The sequence below is a fragment of the Marmota monax genome, unplaced genomic scaffold (assembly GCF_021218885.2).
Source record: "Marmota monax isolate L192 unplaced genomic scaffold, Marmota_monax_Labrador192_F-V1.1 WCK01_AAM20220418_F8-fsc00015, whole genome shotgun sequence".
Lineage (NCBI taxonomy): Eukaryota > Metazoa > Chordata > Mammalia > Rodentia > Sciuridae > Marmota > Marmota monax.
The window spans coordinates 22963250-22989414 of NW_026692194.1; the positions used below are offsets into that span (position 1 = coordinate 22963250).

The window sequence follows — 26165 nt, forward strand, 5'->3', positions numbered from 1 at the left end:
GTCAAATGGTGCTTAGACAACCTGTCTTTCCAGTGACCTTTGTAGAATCTCAAAGTACTAGTTGTTCCAGATTTAAGGCAAGGATGTATAACATGCGGTCCATCTCTTGTCCTCTTAACAGTAAGTTCAGAGCATGAGGTCCGGCATTTGTGGCACTCCCAGGGTGGCCTGATCCACTGCTCGCCCCTACCTTCCACTGTTATTCATCAGCCTCTACTTGAGCCAGACACATCTACCTATGGGCATTTCTACCCTTGCTTTATACAACTGTCCTGTTTTCTTTTCATTTACTTGAATCATGCTTTCCTGATTCCCACCCTTCCTCCCCAGACTTCCTATAGGCATAACGTACAATTTCTTATCATTTTCCCATATTGTCTTGTGCTTTGGTCAGCTTTTCAAATCGTACCAACCAGAGCATGGGCTCCCCAGAAATACTGGTGGTGATCTTATTTTTCATTGGCATTTACCAGAGTGCTTTTTGCTCATACTAAGTATCCAATACATATTGTTTTCATTATTGAGGAGGAAGCCATTTTTTGCTACTACCTGTTTATTGTCTTATCCCTAAAACCTATCTACATTTAAACCCCATATGACTTTGCTTTTGTTAAGTACACAGTTATTAGCATCATAGGACTGGTTGTTTGAGAGAGAAGTCCACTATGACAAGTCCTAGCTAACAATGATAAAGATGTGTTGAACAAAAGCAAAGTCATCCATAAAACTAAGACAAACACAGAGGAAGCATCATTTGGAATAAGTGTGATATAAAAAACATCATTTGGGATAAGGAGCAGCTCCAGCCAACCCACTTCCTGGGTTGTTCTAGGTACAGCACTGGCATATACAAAGGCACAGATGTAGAGATGAGCACTGAATGGTCTTGTGTTTCCTTATCTTCTCAGGTGTGGTCACTCGCCTATCTACCGCTCCCGTGAAATGGCAGCTCGTGCCTTGGTCCCGTTTGTTATGCTAGACCAGATTCCTAGTACCATCCGAACTCTGTTGGCCACACTCCCCAACTGCACTGACCAGTGTTTTCGGCAAAACCATATTCATGGGGCACTTCTCCAGGTGAGTAAAGTTATTTTGTGTGACCTCTGTTGAGTACCCAAAGGTGCACATTAGTTTCTCATATACCATTAGCAGGTGAAGATTTGATATACAGGGTTTTTTTTTTAACTCTGTCTGTACAACTTATTTCTATTGAGAGATGACCTGTCTCTAGGTATACTTTTTTCATTCCAAACATGAATACAGTGTTACACTGTGATTCTGGCAGATTATCTTTTGCATTAAATTAAACCCTGTTTTTTACAACATACTTTTCCACTAAATATTCCTTCAGAGCATTCTGAGCTACTACTCCTTTTTGAGGGTGAAACTGAGCATTCCTTAAGAGAGAGACAGGCTAGCCAAAGAGTCATGGGGGACAGTTATGCACATCAGAGAGAGTTTGCCGTTTGCCCTGTGGCACAGAGCCATAGTACCTGGAAATATCAAACCTTTCTTTCCTGTTTTCTCTATGCTACAGAAGAAACTTTTTATTTTGAATAAATATGCAAGCTTATTTATTTCTGTTAAGAATTCTTCTGGAAAAAACTTAAGCACAACGGATGAATGAGAAATAGACTTCTTATTGAAACTGTCCTATTTAAACCCTGTCTTGGAGACAGGCAATGTTGCATGACCCATGTGTTCACTCACACAAGGGCAAGGGTAGGGGCTATTTAAATTTGAAATCATGTGTTCAGTTTGTGAGAAGAATTGAGGATTGACCATGCGATCCCAATACAAGTTATAAGTCTGAGGTCTACATTGCTCACATGGAAGCCAGTGTGTAGAGAGGCTCACAGCATGGGACTCTGCAGCCAGACTACCTGGGTTTAAATCTGAGATCCACCCTTTACTCCCTGGCCATCTGTATTTTCCTTTCTGAAATTGGGGTAATGATAGCATATACTTCATAGGGACTTTGTGAAGACAAATAAGATATATAGATAATCATTATTATCATAATTTTAAGAGCCTGTCTTATATGAAAACTAAAATTTTTAGTAACTAATTTCACTTAGATTAAAATGCAAAACAGACCTGTCTTCTCACCTGTCTTCTGTGAATGTTTTACATATTCAGTAAGTATTTAGTGAATGCCCACTCCACACTGCCTTGTCACAGAACAGTGACTTCCTTGCTTAGAAGAGACAAGGACAAAAAGACTAGAAAATAGGCAGTCACAGTATAGAATGCTAAGTGCAGGGGGAGCTTGTGGCAGGGCCACCTGACTTGTCGTGAGGAAGTCAGGGAAATCATCATTGCCCATCTGAGAACTGCACCTTTAGGCAGGACTGAAATCCAAGGGTGGTGATTCTTAAATTGTTCTCAGGACTTTTTTATATTCTTGGAAATCATTGAGTTGTGGAGATGGGCCACAGAGACCCAACGATCACCATTTGCTCAGTCCTACAATTAGGTCCCTTATACTCTGCTGCCTCTTTGAGAACAAGGGGCTGGCGATAATGAGAGATTAAAGCAGAAGAGGCTTTTCAAAGTGTGTGCCGCAGCAGAGCTAGAGGGAAAGGCCAGATTGTCCAGGGGATCAGCCATCAGACTTTCTTTGTTGAAGGACTATTCTTGGATGAACTTTGTCAGTAGTGTGGTTGCGACTTCTCTGCCCTTTCACTGTTGTATGCATGGGCCTCCTCCCCTAGTAGTCTCCCCTCCACCTCACCCCCCTGCATTCTGGGCTATTTCACCAGTCTGTCCAGCAACCAAACATGATCTGTCACCTGTCTCTGGACTGCCTTTGGTTACTCTCATGTTGACTTTGTCTTTTATAATGGGAAAATCTGTGGAAAGGTAAAAACCCTCTAATCTGGGGTTGTGTGGCTGTTGCCCTTTTTCCTAAATGTTGGTGAGATAAAGAGCTTGTTAGAAAATAGCCAACCGTATGGGTGTTGGGTATTGTGTTCGTGTTTGTCAAACAGACTCCTGGCTGTATCAAGGTTTGTTGAAAAAAGGAAGTCAAAGGTGTGTGCCAGGTCTTTCTGTCATGCCCACTCAGGTGTCACATCTGTGTTGTAAGAGCTATTTCATATTTCAGCCTGTAGTTCTTTATGGGAAAAGCATAAAGGGTTAAATCAGGGAGCCTCTTTTCTCTCCTTTCTTTGGCTTGTGTGTTCCTTCCCCATGTAGCTGCCTTGGAAACCAGTCTGCACCTGGAAAAGAGATGTTAGGCACTGAAGGGAATGATCATCTCCATGGGACCTTCAGAGCCAGCTAAGTAAATATAAAATTGTTGTTTTTTCAAGAGCAGGAAATCATTTTGTAATCAGAAAACAAATTCTTTCACAGAACATTTTCTTGAATTATACATTTTGACTTCTTTGAAAATGTTTACATAAATATATCAAACCTCAGAGTATTTCTATAGTATACCCTGAAAACAAGAAATGTGCTGATCTCTGAATTTCTGGGACTATGAAAGACAGACTCAAATTATAGGACATGCAAGAAAAGAACATGTGGGATTCATTTCTTAATCATTTTCAAAACCAGAGGTTCATAATTGCAATATTGAAATGGATGGAAATAACACACATTAGAAAAGGTGAGATTATGCAGCAGGTTTGTAAGAGCCAGGGGTAAATGACATTAAATCTCAATAAAGGCTAGATAAGAGCCATGGACATTACCTCATTTGGAAATAACACTGGCAGGGCTGCCCTCTCTTTTAAGTAGAATTAACCGTCTGTTTCCATTGCCAAAAATCTTTATGTCAGGGACATTATTACTAGGTTAGTTGTCACTCCCAAGAAATCATATTGGAGTTCAGAAAGTTCTCTTGTTTTGAGAAAGAGTTTGGTCAACAATCATGAGAAAGATTTATTCTGATTCTTGTGTATTTAATTCACATTTTAGTGTTTCATAAAGAAATGTGTAACATTTGATAGAAAAGTTTGAGTTTGCTCATTTCCTGTCTCTTTTGGTTATTTTTCTGATGGTTTAAGCAATAAGAGGTGATCGTGGGCATAGTGGAGCATGCAGTTGATAGCTTGTAGAAAAGCAGAAAAAAACCCACTTCTGCATTTATCTGAATATGCTGGGTAAGAGGAGTCCTTTTTCTTCAATTAATCTAAATAGTCCTCCCAGTGCCATGCTTCCTTTTGCTGGTACAAACATAACCTACACTTTTCTTCTAATGCTTGTATTACATTTTCTCAGTTTTTACTAACAGAACATGTTAAACAACTGAATTCTTTTTTTTTTTTCCTCTCTCCAACTTAGAACCTTGATTTCTGCACTTTGAGAATTCTGAGTTGAAAAGATTCTGTTTTCCTGTATAGCTGAGTATAATGCTGCCTACTTGGCTACCAGTCCATATTAGCCATGGATGGACTTCAGATGACCAAAGCTCATGCATGTGGGAAGTTTACCATAAGAAAAATAGACAAGCATGGTGGCACATGTTTGTTATCCCAGTGACTAGGCAGACTGAGGCAGGAGATCGTAAGTTTGAGGCCAGTCTCAGCAACTTGGCAAGGCCCTAAACAACTTAGTGAGGCCTTGTCACAAAATAAAAAATTAAAAGGGCTGGTGAGGTGGCTCAGTGAAGCACTTCTGGGTTGAATCCCTAGTACCAAAAAAATAAAAAGAGAGAGAGAGAGAGAAGTAAAGTTAACATTTTGGGCAGCTGTATTTCAAGTGATTTACATATGTGATTTTATCCATCCTCTTAGAAGTCCTGCAAGGTAGCACGAGAGGCATCATATCCTCTGTTTCTGTCTCTCTAAAAGAAGAAATGGAGAGAAGACTGAGAGGGTGCCATGTAAAGGCAAACTTCTCTGCTCTTGTTTATCCTTTATCACTTGATTGATTCCTTAAATCCAGTGTGATATGCCACCTCAACACTGGAAACAAAGTTGGTCCATCAGTGCTGTAGAGATGGACGTTGCAAGTGAAAGACCCTCAGAGGAGTTACAACTGGGAAAAGACTCTTTGTGTCCTCCTTCCCCTTGTCTCTTGTCCTCATTTCTCTTTGTTCTTTGATTTAAGACTCCTAGCCTGGAAATACAGAATCCTCCCATGTCGCACAGGCTATAGCCAAGTCCATAGCTGCCACATCTTCTGTAATCCCAAGGGCTTGATGAAATCTCTCAAACTTGGGCAGTGATAGGAATTATGGATCCTGGATGTGGGAGCTGATGAGGCCACCAGAAACTGGATAGAATTTGAATTTCATTTGGCTGACAGGGCATGCTTACCCTGTTCGAGGTGCTGCTGAGACACAAGGAGCTTGCTGTTGAAACTCTTACCTTCCAGTATAGGGAGCTGCAGGTTAGAAGCCAAGGGAGCACTAGTGACCAGGGAGCACATGAAGGAGAAGCAAAAGATAAAGCTGCCAGGCAAGGCATCAGATGTAAAAGGAGACTGAAACTGGGGCCATTTCTGCTTCAGTCTGGAACACCCTGGTAGCTGTGTGTGAGGCTAGAGGGAGGGTCTTTATATGGGAACAGCAGTGCTAGGCCGACAGACAGCATGCAAATTGAAATGAAAGATCTTGGTATTACCTTTGTGGAAAGAAAAGCAGAACCCTGGATAAAAGGAAAGGAAGGACGATTTGACCAACTTGTGTATGGTAGTCACTGTTCATGAAGCAGGGATTGGATTACCTAGCCTTCAGTCTCTGCTACAGACACAAACAGTAGAAGAAAACAGAAAATCAGTGAGAATAGCAATCTTAAGGGTAAACTCTACTGGAGTCTCTTAAGTAAGGAAACAAAAGCACACTTGTAAAAAAGACAAGTTTTTTTACTAATGTTGCATCCATACTCGTGATGAAGTATGATTTAAAAGAATTATTATTTCTGTTTTTAAAAAGTGAAACCATAGAGGACACCTTACATTGTAACAAAGTAAAAAATTGAGAAACAAAATAAAATGCTCAAGCTGTCCAGAAATGAAACATTACTTGATGGATTCCATTTGATTACTTAGATGTTGGCCTTGGTCCATTGTTGTTTATTTTATGCCCAGAAAATATAATTTCAGAATGGAAAATCAAAAACAAAAAGCATGAAATTACGCTGATGTCGTAAGTTATAAATGGTTTGCTTGTCACTGCTTTTTTCCTTTGGAATGAGTCATAATTTAATGGAAATGCTTGCTTTTGTCACTAGTGGTCAGATTCACGCTTCCTTTTTGAAGACTTGTGTTAGTATGAAAGGAGAAAAATATTAAGTTGCTGGGAAAGTCCCCAGTCCAAGATGGGCTAAGGCAGAGCCTCTGCAGTGGACTGTCATACGTGTCCAGGTGTTTGTTGGTTCTTTAGCTCTTGGGGAGCCTGAGTGTGGCCTATGGGGTGGAGACTCCAGACAGTCCGAGAACCCTCATGCATTTTATCCCAGAGTGCTCAAGAAAGATTATTTCCTGCGTGTGTCTTGATGTGAAAAGGATTGGGAAGCACTGGGCTCTTAAAAAAATTAAAGAAAGAACTAAACCTTGTTAAATCTTACCTTTTGGCAATATGGTCCTTACTGGATATAAGCCCAGAAAAGTCATTTTTAATTAAAATGCTACTTTTGAAGATGAATTAATCCCTTCCTTAAAAATATCCAAAAGCTTTTATTCTGCATGTGTTACTTAGGGAGCTTTCCTGGAGTATTAGAGATAGCTCTTGGCTGCCAGTTCCCAAGCATTGGCTGTCCTGCATGGTCATTGTTCACTGGCAGTGCCCTCCTGTTGTTTTGTCATGCTCGGAACTCAGGGCATCAGGCAAGGGTGGAACCTAGGGGACGGCCAGTCAGTGTTTCACCAGGACTTTTCTACTCTTTAGAATTTGAGTGGGAAAGGAATGGTGACAGAAGAGAATATATTTTCCCCCTGTTATTGAGTGAGAGAGAGAGAGAGAAAGCGTACCATGCAGCATGGGGTATGAACTATTGAGCACCTACAGAAGTTCTTCTGGAAGATGGGTGCTATTCCCATGTCACTGATGTGAACAACAAGGATGAAAGATCTGTGAGATGTCTCCAAAGTTTCAAGGATAATCAGTAGAAAGTAGAGCTGAGATTTTCTCCTAGGACTGTTTGATGCCCTTGAGCTTGTGCACTTGACCACTCTACTATGCTGTTTCTCTGGATGAGGAAAAGAATATTCTCAGGGCAGAGTAACTCTCTCTTGGGGCCTTCAGGGTGTGGAGTGGAATTTGACATCATCTGTTTATTCACTTGTCCAGCAGTTATTGGTGACACCAGCTATGTGCCAAGGACTATTCTACCTGGAATACATCAGAGAACAAGAGGTAGATCCGTGCTCTCAAGATCACTGCTCTCCTGGAGCTGACATTTTAGCAGCAGAGAGACAGACAATAAGTAATGATGATATAATAAAAAGCACTAGAATTTGTTATAGTAAATATAATAGGTAAATTATATAGTCTGTTAGAAAGTAACAATTGCTGTGGACAAGAACAAGTGTAAGGTGTAAGTTGGTAAGAGGATTCAGGAATAAGTGGAAGAAGAGGGTGGATAGTAAGGTTAAATGAGGGAGAAGAATGGTCACTGTTGAAAAGATTGATTCTGAGAAAATTCCACCAAAAGACAAGGGAAAACTTTGGGAGGATAGATATCTTCTTTCCTGAAATTAGGTTGGTTATAGACATCTGTGAGCAGGTATGCTTGTGTGTATTGGGGACTGTCTTTACCATAGAGAAGTGCCAACTGGTAGGGCTAAACAAGGCCAGGGAGGACACCATTACTTTTAAAACTCAAGAACTCTCTAAAGTGGTCCCAGTGCTCCAGGGGCCAAGATTCCTGGTGCCTTTCTGAAGGTCTTTCCCTTAGGGTCACTGTGAGTCAGATCAGTCTTCCTTGGTTCTGATGAGCTCAGGCAGAAAAGGAGGTAGCCACCACATTACTTGTTCTGCTCTCCAGGATAAACTTTATCTTAACTCTTTTACCTCGATCTGAGAGATGTAGAGTAAATGTGGTTTATGTTTTTATTTAGCAAATATTTACTGGTTGGTTATGAAGTGTATAATATTGTACCAGGTGCCATGTAGAATACAAAGAGAAGCTAATTTATAACATGTTCTCTACCCTCTAGAAACTTTTGAGCTGCTATAGAAAATTAACTCTTGACACTGAGCACACAGCCACAATCATACATCTAAGAAATGAGCCCAGGATGGGCTGTGGTGATCAGAAAAGGCTTCATGAGGACATTAGGTCCTGGGATAAACCTTTATACTACATCCTGTTGCCGAGACAAGGGACTTGGTGTGAAGTAAAGCACCAGGAGGACATCAGGAGCCGGGTACGGTGGCGCACACCTGTAATACCAGGGCTTGGGAGGCTGAGGCAGGAGATCACGAGTTCAAAGCCAGCCTCCACAGCTCAGCAAAGATCTAAGCAACTCAATGAGACCCTGACTCTAAAAATATATTAAAAAGGGCTGGGAGTGGCCTCAGTGGTTAAGCTCCCCTGAGTTCAATCCCTTGTACCTGTCCCCCCAAAAAAGGACATCAAGAAGTGTTTGTAGGGGGCCATGAGTAAACCAGTCTATCAGGTTTGGGAGTGTGTTGGAGAGAGCAGGATATGCAATAGAGGGTGGGTGCAGGTCAGCTTGACTACAAAGGCCAGGCCACACAGCCTGACTGTGGGTGTATAGCATGAAAGCAGGTGCATAGCATGAAAGTGGATACAAAAGATGCTCATGTATGGGCAAGACTATGTTAGCATTATCTTTCTTTTCTTTTTTAAAATTTCATACTGTTAAGTGATATGCTAAATAAAACATACAAAGTGGCTATTGGTAAGTAGTCTACAATATCTAAACTAAAAAGTGCTTAAGAGCTGGGAGCATGTGCTCAAAGAGCTCATTTTTTGGGAACAGATTCTGTAATCAGCTCATCTTGTGTAGATTCCATCTCTGCTACTAGCTAGCTGCATTTGGGTAAGTTACTGAATGTCTGTGCCTTGACTTCTTCCTCTGTAAATGGAAAACAAAACTTCATAGGGGCTGGGATTGTGGCTCAGTGGTAGAGCACTCACCTAGCAACGGTGTGAAGCGCTAGGTTCCATCCTCAGCACCACATAAAAATAAATAAAATAAAGGTATTATGTCCAACTACAACTAAAAAATAAATATAAAAAAACCCAAAACCATTCATGAGTTGGATGATTGAATGAGTTAATACTTGTGCTGTGCTTAGCAAGATCATATAGTAAATGCTCTGCAAATGCTGGTTGCTGTTATTACCCCTTACTGCTGCTGCCTCCACCACCACCATCACTACTTTCACTCCTGTTCAGGAGGGTTCTGTGAGCCACAAAAATGTTTTAGGAAAATTAATGTTGTACCAAAATAATACTGCAAAATATGAGGATTTCTCTTGATGTGTGAGTAGGTAAGTCAGTTTTCAGCACTTGACTTTATGTGTTAGCATGCATCAGAAAGAGGTTCCTCTGGTGAGTCACCATATTCCTTGCCTTCCTGGAGATCATATTAAAGATCATAAGAGCCAAGATAAGCTCAAATTTTTAAGAGCAGAGTTCCTGCCTATCAGATTGTTATTCCTTGCACCTGTTTTGTTTTGAATTACATCCTGTCCCTCAGACCCCATCAGAAACTTGATGAATCAGGAAAGGAACACTGTCACACTGTCTTGGACAAAGGACTCTTTTACCATTCCAAGGGGGAAGTTTGAAGTTCATAAAGTAGTAGGAGATACAGGATCCTTCTGAGTAGATTAATCTAGCACTTTTCCAAGTTTCTTTTTCATCTTCAGAAAGTTTGCTTTCCATGCCCTCTTAGCCATCTTATTCTTATTGGTGTGAGGCTTTTTATGACCCAGGATAATTCAAAATGTACTTTAAAAACACAACAGAATAAAGCATCACACCGTGTGTGCACTGCCAGTCTTCTCAGTTCCTAGAATCCCTATAAAATAAATGTCTGATGGTGTGTGATGGGATTTCTTTGGTGGTTACCCATCCAGTGAAAATATAACAGAATATTATGTATTGTATGATTTTAGCATATTCCAATCTATCAGCCAAAAAGTAATATCTCAGTGTTTTTACTGGTATAGCATTTTTGAGATTTCCAAATGTATATGCTTGTTCCATAATGCTTGGATTTATTTAGGGCACCCAGTATATTCCAGTTATTAAGGATTTCATTGGCCATTTAAAAGTACTATGGTAGAGGGTAGCCATGGGATTGGCAGCCAGGTAACTTGGCAGTAACCTAGATGGCCAAAGTAAAATGAGCATTTGGGCCTAAAGAAAGTTTTAAATAAGTAACAAAACTCTTTTCCTATTTTAAACTATATTATTGTTTGTGACAGTTTTATTTTTCTCTCTACTGTATCTCCATCCTCTTCACCATGTCTTCTGTGGCAGGGTCTCAACATTAGCACTGCTGCCATTTCGTGTTGTGGGTGGCCCGCCCTGGGTGTTGTGTGTTTGGTACCATCTCCCCACTAGATGACAGTAGTAGCCTCACCCCCTGCTTTGTGACAACAACAACAAAATGTCTGCATATATTTCCACAGGTTCTCTGTGGGGCAGAATTGCCTCCTCTTGAGAACCTTTGTTCCATGGTACCATGGATTGATCTTCTCCATCATTCTGTGGGATGAGGTGTGATGCGGTCTTTTAAAAAACATACCCATGGTCATGAAGGAAACCATTCCTGACCCAGGGACAGGGTGTGACTCAACAGGCTTCAAGGAGCTACCTACAGAAATAAAAGAAGAGGGGCTGGGAATGTGGCTCAATCGGTAGCGCGCAGGCGTGCGGCCCGGGTTCGATCCTCAGCACCACATACAAACAAAGATGTTGTGTCCGCCGATAACTAAAAAATAAATATTAAAAATTCTCTCTCTCTCTCTCTCTCTCTCTCCCTCCCTCCCTCCCTCCCTCTCTCACTCTCTCTTTAAAAAAAAAAAAAGAAATAAAAGAAGAGGAGGAGACAGAAAACTTAGACTGGAAATCACAAAGGGAGTTCTCCTGCGGGTGCTCCTGCTCCAGGGAGGTCACGCTCTTCCTTTGTCCCTCTCTCCCTCCCGACCCTTCCCAGCTGCTCTCCTCACCCAAGTGCTGTGAATGTGTGAGCTTTCTTTTCAAGTCATAGCTGCTTGGAGTTTGCTTCATGTCCTGTCCCAGCCTGTCTCAGATGCACTTGCACAATGCGTAGCTGAAATTTCGTTCTGCCCTCCCCAGGCTGCAGGAGCATATAAAATTCTAGGCTCTGTTTACCTAGGGGACTTTAGAAAGTAACACACAATTAGAATTTTCTCACTTCTTGTACTTGAGACACCAATGTGTTGCCTGGTGCAATTGTTGTCTATTTCATTGAGCCTTTCCCAGGTTGGGGCAGAGGCTGTGAGGAATCTCCTCTAAGAACAGAGGTTCTCAATGGAGTATTACTCTGCATTAAAAAATGACAAAATCATAGAATTTACAGGGAAATGGATGGCATTAGAGCAGATTATGCTAAGTGAAGCTAGCCAATCCCTAAAAAACAAATGCCAAATGTATTCTTTGATATAAGGAGAGTAACTAAGATCAGAGTAGGGACGAAGAGCAGGAGAAGAAGATTAACATTTAACAGGGATGAGAGGTGGGAGGGAAAGGGAGAGAGAAGGGAAATTGCATGGTAATGGAAGGAGACCCTCAGGGTTATACAGTGGAGGGGGTAGAGAGAGAGAGGGGAGGGGAGGGGAGAGGTGGGGAGGGGAGGGGAGAGGTGGGGAGGGGGGAGGGGGGAGGATGGAGGATGGGAAAGGCAGCGGAGCACAACAGACACTAGTATGGCAATATGTAAATCAATGGATGTGTAACTGATGTGATTCTGCAATCTGTGTATGGGGTGAAGGTGGGAGTTCATAACCCACTTGAATCAAAGTGTGGAATATGATATGTCAAGAAATTTGTAATGTTTTGAACAACCCACAATAAAAAAATTAAAAAAAAAAAAAAGAACAGAGGTTCTGCTGAAAACTTAATCCATGACATCAAAATTTGTGTTTGATACAAAGCTTTCTCCAGATTCCCAGATTTAGCCCTCAAAAAGGAAACTAGTGAATAAATCTAGAAATACATGGTGGCAATTGTAATTATATTAATTTTATTTTTATTCCTAAATGTTGGATGGGTTATATCTGAAAATGTCTAGTAAGCCAGTAATAAGTTTGTGACTTGATTCTCAAAAATGTTATGATATGTAAAAAATAAGGCTTTTAAAGCCACATCCTTATACAACTTTTAGAAATTGTCAGATAATTTTTGAGCATGCTTTCATTTGTATAAAAGAGAGGGATAACTACATGTATTGCAATGGAATCTTTCTGTTTGGGATCAAGACATTTGTTTGGGAAAAAATAATCAAGTCTTACCTGAATTCCTCTAGTTGCTGTCAGTAGTATGCATTTCCTGTTCCTCTTCACATCATGTAAATTGGGTTGATAATCGAGGTAAGGACTTGCCCTCACAAATGCTCACTTTTTTTTTTTTTTTTTTTTGCCAGATGAGGGTGGACTGTTGCCTTCCTGCTTCACCCTCCACTTTTTTTTTCTTATTAATGAATGTGATATGTGTGATATGCTTGGATTGGAGCAGTTGTTAGGTGTGTACAGGTATCAGATGTTTTAATACTGGACTGTGCTCATATTGAATAGGTAATTCTGTGTTCATGAGGAGCTCAGTCATTTTCCTATTTGGGATACATTTTTAAATCACTGTAAAGTGAAATTTCTGGTGAGAGGGAATATTTTTCATTAACTTCCTGAGAATCATATTTCTAAAAAGGGGTCTAAAATTGTTTGCTTGGAGATATTTTTTATGTCAAATGGATTTAACAGGTTTTTTAATTGTGACTTTGGAGAGTTTACAAGTGCCAGAAAATTCCATCACCTTTGTTAATCTTCAAAGAGATCAGTATAATTAACTGATCTCTGGCATGTGCTGTTTGACTTTTCTCCCCTTATTCACTGCTTAAGCCTTTAAAAATTCTTTACTTGTAGACAGTAAGACAGGTTTTACATGTTAGTTTAAGTTCATTTATAGCAGGTAGGCTTTATGCCTTTCCTTTCTTCTTGGGTTACAGGATACATAGCAATTTTTATATCTAACGTGTTTCTGAAATGCAGTATCAGTTTCTTGCTTTCTAATGATTTTTTTCAAATATGTATTACACGTACTTGTCCAATTACCAAAACCATTCTTAGGCTGAAAAGCAGTGTTCATTGACCACTTTATTTAAGAGGAAATTTAAATAGTCATCAGGTCTCATTTTCTGGTGTATACTTAGAGAATAGAGATACAAGGTAGTAATTTATATTAAAATTCATGATTTTGTTTTGTGTTTGTGTATATATAAGATTAAGGTCCTACAAGTGTGAGCCCATATTCTTCAAAGGAAACTCTGAGAGTGACTTAGTGATGTAATATAATCCACACCCACCAATCCAAAGGGCATAATGTGAAAATTTCTAGAGAAAATCAATACCAGTCCCTTTTTACCTGTAACTCCTGAGCAGTGGTGGGCTCTTCATGGCCTGATTAAAGGAGGAGGGCCTTAGTATTCTATATGTCTTAAGATCATTGTTTTGCCTATTCTGGGTCAATGTGTAATTTACTTTGTTAATTTCCCCTGGTCCTCACTTTCTCCCTTTGTTGCTTCTCTAATTTTTACTCTTTCTTGCTCCTGAAGGAATGCCCAGAATGAATGGATATGTACAATTTCTGACCACACATCCATTTCAGAAATTAAACTTTCGATATCATTGCATTGGTCACAGTAAATCTTGTCATTTTAAAATTCATATGTAAACCAACTCTTCTATTTAATATTTCTTGATATGTTTTTTCATCTTTTTTATGTTCATTTCTCTTGTCTCATTAAGTTTTAGTTTTAGTGTCTCTTATAAACAGCATATATCTGGTTTTGTTTCTGTATACAATCTGATGGTCACTGTCTCTTTTTAAATAAACTTTTTACTTTAGAATAGTTTTAGATGTATCAACAAGTTGCAAAGATAGTACAGAAGGTTTCTGTATATCTCTCACCCAGTTTTCCCACTGTGACCATCTTATATTACTGTTTAACATTTGTCACAATAAAAGAAGCGATTGGTAACTTTGCTGTTACCTAAACTCTACACATTTTTTTTTTTTAATTTTACTGATTTTCATCTAATGTTCTTTTCCTATTCCAGGATCATCTTCAGGTTGTCTCCGTAGAGTCCTCTAATCCGTGACAGTCCTCTAGTTTTCAGTTGTCTGTGTCTAGTGATGCATAGGAGTGTTTCACACTACCATGGAGTTTTCTATCTGCAACGAAGGGATTTTTTTTTCCATGCCTAGACTTTTCCCCAAAACCTGCCTCTTATTTCCTCAGGATAACTCCATTTTTTGCTTATGGCTTTCATTCTTTCCATAATCATTTGACTATTCTAAACACATTGATTTTATAGTCTTTCCAAGTTGTTGTTTCCTGCAGTTCCCAGAGCATGAGTTCTGCCTGTTCTGTCTGCTGCCTTTCCTGAGGGTTGCAGTTGCTTTTTAGCTCATCTCCAGGAGCCGCTTTTGTTGGCATTTCCTTGTGCACTGGAAGGTGGAGGCAGTTCTGAGGTGGTGCTACCTTTAATCTTTTAGGGCTTTCCCTGCAGGTTTCACAGGTCAAGTCCCGTGTTAGGCTGATAGTTTGTTTCATACTGATACTCACCTCTCAAATCCGGAATTCAGCTTGTGCATGAGAAACCAGTTATCCACCTCTGGCCCCAAAGGGTAACTGGATTCCTTGCTATGGCCCCTGGCCAATTGATGGCATTTTCTAGTGAATAGAGCAGTTTTTCATGGCTGCAAGCTTTGTGTGGGTTCCCAGCTCAGGATCTAATACCCATGGGTCATTCTACCTCATTCATCACTCTTTGCTGTGGCTCTGAGTTCCTTCTCTGTGTCTGGTTCTTGGAGATTTCCTTTCTTGCTTTTGAGCTGTGCATATTTAATAATTTTTTTTCTATTTAAAACATATCATTTATTTGTGTTTAAAGCAAGGGGGGAAGACCTCAGTTGAGCATTATTGACTGAATTTCCAAATCCCTCGGGGTCTGGGTTAGTGGCACATATGAATGCATGTTAAATATTCAGATAGGAGAGGGTTGTTTCACAGACCCTAAACAGTTATGAACAGTTCAGGGTTTTGCCAAAGGCATTTTCAGTTCCTCTACCTGGTAGCTCGGTGGAGATGCTGTGTCTACGCTGACTCAGCACTACAGACCTCTCTGTCTTTGACATGATTCCACTCTAGTCACAGTGTTGAACCCATAGGTGGCCTTTCAGCTGTGGACTCCATGAAGGAGGAAAGAGGTCTTTGGAGACCTAACTTCCTTTAGGCTGCTTACAGTAGTCCACTCACCACTTAAATTCCCAGTGTGTGGCACAAGTGGGGCTCCTGTGGGACTTGCTAAATATGAAGTCACATGAGCAGTTAGGGGGCCAGAATCCATAAATTAAGAATTAAGATTCTCAAGACAAGTTCTTTTTCTAGCACAGCCTACTTGTAGTCCTCTCTCCCTTTGAGTAGTGGGGGTACAAGAGCATGCTGTGTGTGTCAGATGGTCAAAGCCTCTTCATTTGAGTGTGGCATTTGGGTCTCAGTAAAGTAGCCACAGAGGCCTCGAGGTTGACTCCAAGCAAGTATTGTTGTTTGCTTCTGAGACAGAATTAGACTGTGTTCAGTAACATGTAGGCTTAGGTAACTGAGGCTGAATGTTTAGAAGGGTCTTTATCATCATCTGAAAGCACTCTAGTAAATCTGACACCAAATTTAATTTGGGAAAGGGACATTAATTCTGTTTTCAGAATTGAGAACTTTGAAAATGAATTGAGCTAACTGGAGACCATTTTAGAAAAGCAATGATTTTCGTGTGTGTTTTAGGTCTTAGCCCCATTGTCTCAGCTGCTTGAGGAGCATCTTCTGGGGTGTATGCAACAGTGCCTGTACCCCGATAGTCTATGTGTAGCAAGACAGGAGGAAGGTGTGTGCTTTCTGAAGTGTATCTTTACACACCAAATAAAGCAGGAGAGGGTTTGCTGGGTATGTGTGGAATCCCTAGAGAGGATAGACATAGAGAAGGGCCATTCTGTTTTCTACAGGTACGATTAGATTGTAACCATGCTGTAAATATTGGCTCTAGGGGCTTCCTGTGTTGATCTGGCTTCAGGGGCCCGTTTTAGATTTAAACAGCTTACAGTGGGATGGTGTTTCTTTTGTTGGGTTGTGAACACTGACACTGATTTCACAAAATTCTCTTGCAGAGTGCCTTTTTACTTGCTTTACTTTGTTTTCTTCCTTTTCTTAGAGACCTTACTGGTACAGGCTGGGGGCTAATTTGCCTGTTCTCTCTTACCACTGTCAGCAGTTCTATAACAGGATTAAAGGGACACCTCAATTTCCAAAAATACAAGTTCAAGAGTTTTACTGCCCACCAGAGGGAAGTCAGAATAACCAGCATTATATTCTTTTGGCTTACAGATATTTAGCTTCCCACATTGTGACCTTGTGTATAGAAAATGAAAACAGTTACAAAATTTTCCCTGGTATAAAATTTTGTTGAGGTTCATGCTGACTTCACATTAACTCTCCTCTTTTGGAAGGAATTTCATATAAGGTAGTTCATCTGGAATGTCTTCCAGTAATTGAAATGCCAAGAAGCTACCCTGATAAAGTATAAATCAGATAGGGATCCTAAGTATACTTACCATTTTAAAATTTAAAAGCCTATAAAGAATATACTGTGTTTTATTACAGTTACTTCATGGTAACTGCTTGGAATGTACAGTCTGTAATCTGGCACTGTTTTTGTTGCTCTGATTGAAGGGTTTTGTCAACAAACCAGATTATTTTGTAGATAGAAGGTAGTATAGTGGGAAAAGATTTTGGAGCCAGGAAGACATGGATGTGATGTTCTCTTCTGCGTTTTCTAGATATTTGACCTCAGGCAAGTCATTCAGACTCTGAGCTGAACTTTGCCCATCTGCAAAATTAGGGGAACACATAATTTGCAGGGTTTCTATAAGGAGTAGAGTTGTTATTATATGTACAAATTCCCAGTATAGTGGCTGGCTTGGTACATTTTCTTAGTAAATGGTAACTGTTATAATGATGACTTAAAAATAACAATATGAAAATTACTGAATATAGAGAGAAATTTTTAAATAATCAATGGACAGCTACTGTATGGGTTTTTTTTTTTTTTTTTTTTTTTGGTCCTGTGATCATTTATTGGAAAATAAATCTTGTACCTTAGGCTATCATAGTCTTACACTGAATTTCAATATGTAGTTGCACTTGTTTTCTAGATTTTTTGTGAGCTTATCTCTTTATGTATTGGTTGCTCACAGTAGCTTTATGTTTTATAATTTGGTAGGAATTAATTCTCCCTCATTGTTTGTCTTTTCTTGTACCTTATGGACTTTAAATCAACTTGTCTAATCCTGATCCTCAGTTCTGTTGTCATTTTTCTTTGTTAGCATGATTAAGTTAATGTATTAACTTATTAGTATATGTAACATCTTTATTATGTTGTCCTAATTAAGAAAGGGGATTTGTCTCCTTTTGTGTTCCTCAGTTGCATTACATTTTAAAATTTTCTTCATGTAGAGTGCATCTTTCTTTTTACATTTCTTGTTATCAGTGGGTACTTGTTATTGGTGGGTTTATCTTGTGGCTTGTGCTGTCTTTTTTTTGAAAATGATTGACTTCTGTGCATTCACTTTATAATAATATTAGTCATCACTTGTATCACACTCTGTCAATCACTTATGTGCACTGATATGTATTTGCTCATTGAATCTTCATCCTAATTCTAAAGAGTGAATACTACTATTTAAACTGAAGCTCAGAGAGGCTAAATAACTTGTACAAGGTTATACAGCTAGATTCAGGGTTTTAGAGCCTCTACTCCTAACTTTTCTATTAGACTGTACCTTATTGCTTCTTATTTATAATAATATCATTTGTAAAGATCCTTTGTTTTCCATTGATTCTCTTAGATGATCAATAAAAATACTGCAGCTTTTTTGATGGAACTAAATATTAATAGAGATTCAAATGTTAATTTTCTCCAAATTAAAAAAGGGTTTAATGCATTTCTAATAAAAACTTTAATTAAATTTTTTCATTTAAAGATAATTTCACAGTATAATTCCAAAATTCATATGAAAGAATAAATTATAATAGAATAGACAAATTGTGTTAAATCTATGGAGCAATTTGAGGGAGACAGTTTTAGAGTATAACTTTCATACAGGTAAAATCATCACTCTCAAATGAACATGTATAAAAAAGATTTTGATCAGTATTTAATAAGGGAACCAAAAAGATGTTATGATCAGTTTTTAAAAAATCTAAAAAACCAGTATAGACAATTTAACAGGACTATTAGGATAAGATTACTAAGTTAGATATGAAATGGTATTCAGTATTCAACAGATCATAGCTCTTTGAAGATACTCATTCCACTGGATAGAAATGGTTTGTATCTCTACCTCACAAAATGCTACAAGTCTATAAGTAACTTCATTAGGACTGGGGACCTTTAATCGGTAGCAAACAGTAAGATGTTCTAAATGCATCATCCTACAACACAGGTTGACAAGCTACAAGCTGTGCTCTACAATCCAAATCTAACCTGTCTCCTGTTTCTGTATATTGTTTTATTGAAACACAACCATATGTATTTGTTTACATATTTTCTATGGCTGCTTCAGGACAATTTTGAGTAGTTGCAAGATAGAACGTATGACCTAGAACACCTCTAATATTTACTCTCTGGCCCTTTTAGGAAAAGTTTGTTGACTACTATTTGAAACAATCCTTAGATGATGAATCTTATACATATTTTATTAGATTTATCCGTAATACTTCATGTTTTTGATGTTCTTAGAAATGATACTGATTTTTAACTTTAACTCCCAAATGTTCATTAAGATTATACATAGGGAATATAGTTAATTTTCATATATAGATTTCACTTGTTAAACTTCATTAGTTTCAGTGTCTTTTTAAAATAGATTCTTGAAAGTTTTATTATATAGCTATATGATCTCTGAATAAAAGCACTTTTGTTTTTTTCCAATTGGTATGTCTTTTATTTCCTTTTCTTGTCATATTGCACTGGTTAGTACCTCCAGTATAATGTTGACTAACAGTGAGAATAAACATTCTTGTCTTTTCTCAATGTGGGAAGAAAGCATTAAATCTTTCATCAATACAGATAATTTTTGTTGTATGTTTTTCTATATTTTATGAATTTTCCTTCCTTTTATTGTTTTTGAGAATTTTCATCATGAATAGATACTGAATTTCATCATGTTTTTCTATATCTAGTGAAGTGATCATGTATGTGTATATATGAGTATAAATAAATATATATGTATACGTGTATGTGTGTGTGTGTGTGTGTGTGTGTGTGTTTACGTGTGTATATTTCTTTTTCCCATGCTGGTGATAAAACCTAGGGCCTCATGCATGCAGGGCAACTGCATTACCACTGAGCCACATAGGGGCCCCATATTTTTCTCTTTTTGATGGGCTAATGTGGTAAAAATTGATTGGTGAAATTGATTTTCCAATGTTGAATCAATTTTACATTATCAGGAAACATCTTAGTAGTTCTCTTATTAATAAATAAAATTATTTACACTTGTTCATCTTTTCACCTAAACTTCAGTAAGAAACGTCCTAGATTATAGTTTGGAAGAGAAGAAGAAACATTTTAAGTAGGCACAGCACCTGTTTTCAACCTTCAAGGAAAGAATGTTCCTGGTAAACAGTACCCAAGTTATAATCATCAGAAGCTGCCCTGGGGGACAAAAATGCATAAAGAGGAAATAGGCTCTGTACCACATATACTGCAGGATCTTGGGTGAGGAGCTATAACAGACTGTGATGTAAGACTGTGTGTGTACATGAGCATATTTGTAAGCCCACCCACCTACCCTGCAAGAGACAGTGAGAGCTGGATCACAACGTGCTTTGGAATGTTCCTTTTGTCAGTGATTCCATGATGAACTGGGCATGGTGGTGTGTGCCTGTAATCTAAGCGACTTGTGAGGCTGAAGCAGGGGAATCACAAGTTCCAGGCCAACCTCAGCAAATTAATGAGGCCCTAAGCAACTTAACAAGAGCCTGTCTCAAAATAAAAAAATTAAAAGAGCTGGGGATAGTTCTGTGGTAAAGCTCCTCTGGGTTCTATCCTCAATATCTCCACCTCCAAGAAAATGTCTGAAACACATAATTAAGTAGTAAATATGCTATGGCATTAAATACACAAATATCAGTATAGAGCCACATACAATATTTACCTAACTTTCTAGATAACTGCCTAAAAGGAAATAATCCAAAATGTTCACAATATTGCATGTGGAAATGTCTGCCCCTCATTCCTTCAGGGGCAGGAATGCATCCATAACATGCTACATTAACAAAGAGGTTCTCAGGGCTGCCAGCCTTACAGTAGAGGCTGAGTGGTAGTATATTTCTCCTACATAAAGAAAAACAAAACAAAGTGTTCACAGTAGAGATTCATTATAGGCTTTTTGACCTAATCAGTTGCTAAAAGATAATTTTAGACGTAAAATAGAAATTACTGGATGTGAATAATGAGTTGCATTAAAAGACTAAGCAGGCCAGGCATGGTGGCTCATGCCTGTAACCCTAGTGACGTGGGAGTCTGAGGCAGGAGGATCTCGAGTTTGGGGCCAGCCTCAGCAAATTAGCAAAGTCCTGAGCAAACTTAGTGAGGCCCTATCTCAAAGTAAAAAATTAAAAGAGCTAAGGAGGTAGCTCAGTGGTAAAGCACCCCTGGGTTCAAGTCCCTCAGTACCAAAAAAAGAGAAAGTTCCATTACGCTGTTGTTTGTTTTGTGGTGCTGGGGATTGAACCCAGGGCTAGGCAGGTACTGTACTGCTGAGCTACATGCCCAGCCCCTCCCCCCCATTAATCTATTTAACTAGTTAATTTTTACTTTATTCTGTTTATTGCAGGCCTGGGGTTAGAGCCCAGGGACATACTGCCTCTGAGCTACATCCCAAGTCTCCCTCCCCCCTTTTTTTTTGGAGACAGGGTCTGCTGCTTCCCTAGGCTGGTCTGGAGTTTGCACTCCTCCTGCCTCAGCTTCCCAAGTTGTTTCTGATTTGTTTTGTTTTGTGTGCCCAGCCATGTTAAGTAATAACATTTTAAGTAGGCACAGCACCTGTTTTCAACCTTCAAGGAAAGAATGTTTCAACCTTCAAGGAAAGACTAGCTGCTCTTTAAAGCTTCATTTTTGTTTAAATAGATATCTTGTGAATTACAGGTGTGTACTATCATGCCCAGCCCTCATTAATCTTGTTGAAGTTCAAAGTTTTTGTAGGAATACTGAAACTATTGAGCTTTTTAATTTTTTAAATTAATTAATTTTGTGTGTGTGTGTGTGTGTGTTGCTGAAGATTGAACCCACAACCTTACCGCATGTTAGGTAAGCACTCTATCAACTGAGCTATATCCTTACCCTGTTTTGGTTTTTTTTCCGGTACCAAGGATTGAACTTGGGCACTCCACCACTGAGCCACATCCTCCGCCCTATTTTGTATTTTATTTACAAACAGGGTCTCACTGAGTTGCTTAGTGCCTTGTTGTTACTGAGGCTGGCTTTGAACTCTCAATCCTCCTGCCTCAGCCTCCTGAGCTGATGGGATTACAGGCGTGCACCACAACTCCCATCATCTCACCCTGTTTTAATTCTTGAATCATCATTTGTAATTTAGGAATTATATATTTGTCTAATTTGGTTTTTTAACCAAATAAAATTATGTGAACTTCTCACGATTCTTTTGTATGTTCACATGGCATTTAACCATAAATACTTAATATAGGATTGTTGAGTGAATGAATTAGATTAATGCTATTTTGAGTAATTCAAGGATATGATACTATTTTCTTCTTTTCCTCTGCTTTTCTAGCATTAGAAATAAGTGTGTCTAGGGTAAACTAATGGGGAGTTTAAGTACATATTAGATTAGTGCTCTACTTTTGTCTCTTGGTAGTTGAACTCTCGACCACTGGTTTTTTTTGTTGTTGTTGTTTGTTTGTTTGTTTTAGTTTTGGTACCAGGGATTAAACTCAGGGGCACTCAACCACTGAGCCACATTCCCAGCCCTATTTTGTATTTGATTTAGAGACAGGGTCTCACTGAGTTGCTTAGGACCTCGCTAAGTTGCTGAGGCTGGCTTTGAACTCTTGATCCTCCTGCCTCAGCTTCCCAAGCCATTAGGATTACAGGTGGGTGCCCCATGCCCGGCTTTGACCACTTTAAAATACAGTTTAGATAGCCTGTTTTCTTTCTGGTGAAATGAAACAGGAATGTTGCAGAGCAGAACAGGAGAACTCAAGTTGTAGAGACCCCTCTGTTGGCTGTTGATTTGGTGGAATTTTGGGGACCTTCACATCCTATAATTCAAGTTTTCCAAGGGTAGAAACCCCTGACCTTAGAACTCCAGGTTTTTTTTTTGTTGTTGTTGTTGTTTTTTATTATTTTTTTTTATTGGTTGTTCAAAACATTACAAAGCTCATGACATATCATCTTCCATACATTTGATTCAAGTGGGTTATGAACTCCCCCAGGTTTAATGGCCTCTTCAGCTCTTACATCATTAAAAGGAGTGAGATTTTTCTAGATTAAAGAAGAAATCTCATTAATTTGAATTTTACTGTTTTAGAATTTTGTTTTAGTGTTGTAATTCAGATATTAGAACTGCCTAAAAATTTACCTTCATCCATGCTACTTATTATAAGTGAATTTTCTAAATGTCTTTAGGTTCTGAACAAAAACATTACTTGACAGACATTTGGGGCTTTTTAGTGTTCGGTTTGTTTGTTTGTTTGGTGCTGAGGATTGAACCCAGGACCTCCTCCTGCATGCTAAACACATGTTCTACCACTTCGCTTCACCTCCAGCCCCTCATTTTAGTTTATGTTACCAACCATATTTAAGTAATAAACTATTGGCTCTTTAAAACTTATTTTTGTTTAAACAGATTTTTTTTGTTAAATAGATTTCTCATGCATTCATATTTATTTTCTTTCCTGTTACTTTGTTTTAGCCAGAAAGTGTTACTGTTTTTAGATATTTACCACTGATGGGTACATTTGTTTAGCTGAGCACATAGTCATTGTAGCCTACCAAGGAAGTTTATATTGTGAGGGTGACAACAGGTGGTCAAAAGATGGGAGAATGTGTTTGGATGAGTGGTGACAAAAGCTCAACACTTTGGGTGGAGTTATCGCAACACATCAGAAAGAAATCCAGGATACATCGCGAGTGCTGGGCCTGGGTTTTATAATCTTTTGCTGGCTTGTGTGTGAGGGTAGGCATTTAAACAATGGGAAAAGTTAACCCATAAACATAGCTGCAAAATGACAAGTGATTTCTTAGCACACCAGACAAGGGAAATGATAGCAGACCCTCTTAGCAATTAAGTGGCCAAATTGTGTGTGGAAGTTTGGCAAACAGACGGAAGTAATTCAGTCCATAGACAGTAAAACAGTTTTAGTCAGGGAAACTGTGAAGGTCTAATTTATTTTGTTTGCCAAAGAGTTGATATATTCAGGAATGCATTAACAAAAGAATCAAAAAAAGAGTTTGAAGATCAGTCTGTGACCTCTCCCATTTGTAGCAGAATATTCACATTTTTTAAATTTATTTTTTCTTCATTTTTGTAAGAGCACTTTCTTTTTTTTCCTGGATATTTTTTAATATAAAGAGGTAGATTCGTTCCCTCTCCCTACAAAAAGTGAGCACTGCTATTTCTTATCTTATCAACAATGAGGACCTCCGGTTAACATGTTGGGCCACTGTAGGAATTCTGTTGTTTAGTCACCAGTTCAAAAAAATGTTATAATATCCTTTTAAAAACAAACGTGATGTAACAATCTTATGTAATAGAATTATTTATTGGGTTATTGCAAGTGTAATTAGTGTTAAAACTCATCAAGCTGTACATTTCAGATTTGGCACTTTAAATTGTATTTGAGTTTTAAAAAAAAACTTGGGAATTATGGTGAGGGCTAGGGAATTCTGATAATTTGGGGGATTACATTCTTTATAATAGTTATGAAGAGGATGTTCTTTATCTTAAAAGTTCTTCTAAGGCTAAAGCATATAATGAATTAAAAACAAAGGAATATTTTCAAAATCTACCTTCAAATCACTACATAGAATACTTGGCACAATTGAAAGTGCAGAACTGAAAAAGAATTTGTTGTGGGCATGTTTTCCAGCATTCACTTCAAAGCAGAAATGTAGTATTCCTTAATCTTGTTCTTTGATGGTGATGCTAGCTCTTTTGTTGCTGTCGAGTTTACCTTGGCCTGAGTGCTGGCAATTAAATGGCACAGGGAAGATTACTGGAAAACATTAACTTGTTATTGTTAGTTCACCTCGTGCTGAGGTTGATGGGAAGTGGAGTTTATTAATAGCCTCGTTTGTGCATTGATTTTGCAATCTACTGGGTTTCGGGGATGAATCTCATCATATGGGCTATTCATTATTTACATTTGAAGCTTTTAGCTTAATAGAGAATGGTTTTATCCTTTTGAAAAATGTAATATTGAACATAGCTGTGATATATCCCCATTGAAACGTTTGTTTTTAAGTGTTCTTGAATAAATTGACTTCCTATCATTTGTTTAACTTTATCTTTTGGATATTCCATAAGAGTGATCTTTCACTTTTTATATTCCTTTTCATTTGATTTAATTCACTGATGTTTAATCTAGAACAGTCTTCATGTTTTCAATAAGTATACTCTCAAGCAAGTATTCTTGAACATTTGCAGTGTTCCACATGAAACTTTTGTTTCTGAGAAGGGTGTTCCAGTACGTCCCTGCTTGAAAACAGGCCTGCTGCTTAAATTTTCATAATGCTCAATCAGATGCAAACCGCTAACCGAGACCTCCATAGCCTGATGGTGAAGAGCACAGAGTCAAGGCAGTAATCCATGGGGATGAAAGGAAGTTGACTCTGGTCTGAGAAATTTAGGTAGATTTCTGCAAATCTGCCCAGATTGCTACTTAACTGCCTTATTCTTTCAGGCCAAGACAGAAATCCTAAGTTTTTATTCTCATTCTTCTTATTAAATGCCTGGCATGTGCAAAGTCCAGGATTCCACCCCCCAACACTACCAAGAAAAAGATATGGAATTTTTAGATCCTTTTTTTTTTTTTTTTTAATTTGGATGGTATGCTGGCGGTAGTGATGCACACCTATAATCCCAGCAACTCAGGAGACTGAGGCAGAAGGTTCACAAATTCAAAGCCAGCCTCATCAACTTAGCAGGGCCCTAAGCAACTTAGTGAGACCCTGTCTCAAAATAAAATAAAATAAATAAAATGACTGGGGATGTGGCTCACTGGTTAAGTACCCCTGGGTTCAATCCCCAGTGCCAAAAGAATAAAAATAAAGTTGGATGGTGCCTTTACTGACCAATCGGTAAGATTTTAATTGAGTTCCAAGTGAATGTTCAAGACTGTACTAATTAGGCACTGGATGGATATAAAAGAGCATAAATTCATCACTGGAACCTTAAAGCTTGACTGGGGAGACATAACCAATAGACCTTAAATAGAAAAATTAGACTGTACACAGCTACAAAGTATTGGTTTCAAGTGCAAATTAATTGTAAGTTTCTTCTCAGCATGACTGGAACAGGCAGGATCTTTGTGGCCTAAATGATCCAGGCCTCTGGTTTTTAGGACACTGAAAAAAATAGAAGATTTGATAGGTTGTCAGTTTTGCCCACACTTCCCCAATGCAAGAGTCACTTGGGGCATTATTTGAAATACAGATTCCCAAGCTTCTTTCCTAAGGTTTTGACTGTGGCAGTCTGAGGTTGGACCCCAGAATCTGCCTTGTTCATGAGCAATGTAGGTGATTCTTGTGATCAGGCAAGTTGAGTGGAAGAGAGGGACTCAGTGTGCAAAATGAGTATAAGAGACAAGTGATTCTTGTGTCAAATCCGAGGAATAACAGGTTTATCCCACAAGTGATGAGTACTACATATCAGCAGGAAATGTTCCTTTGAGGTTAAAAGAGAAATAAGAAAATCCTG

The 26165-nt window shown here is 38.6% G+C and overlaps 1 protein-coding gene and 1 non-coding gene across 2 annotated transcripts in view; both read left to right on the forward strand.

Moving 5' to 3' along the window:
* Thada (THADA armadillo repeat containing) overlaps positions 1–26165 on the forward strand; it is a 318367-nt gene that overhangs the window by 175767 nt on the left and 116435 nt on the right. The window contains exon 29 of the mRNA XM_046425124.2: positions 909–1077. Coding sequence (XP_046281080.2) covers positions 909–1077 — 169 coding nt within the window. The remainder of the gene's footprint in view (positions 1–908; positions 1078–26165) is intronic.
* On the forward strand, positions 20434–20568 carry LOC124080206 (small nucleolar RNA U109). Its single transcript, XR_006847626.1, has one exon. It is a non-coding gene; the product is annotated as a small nucleolar RNA U109 (small nucleolar RNA).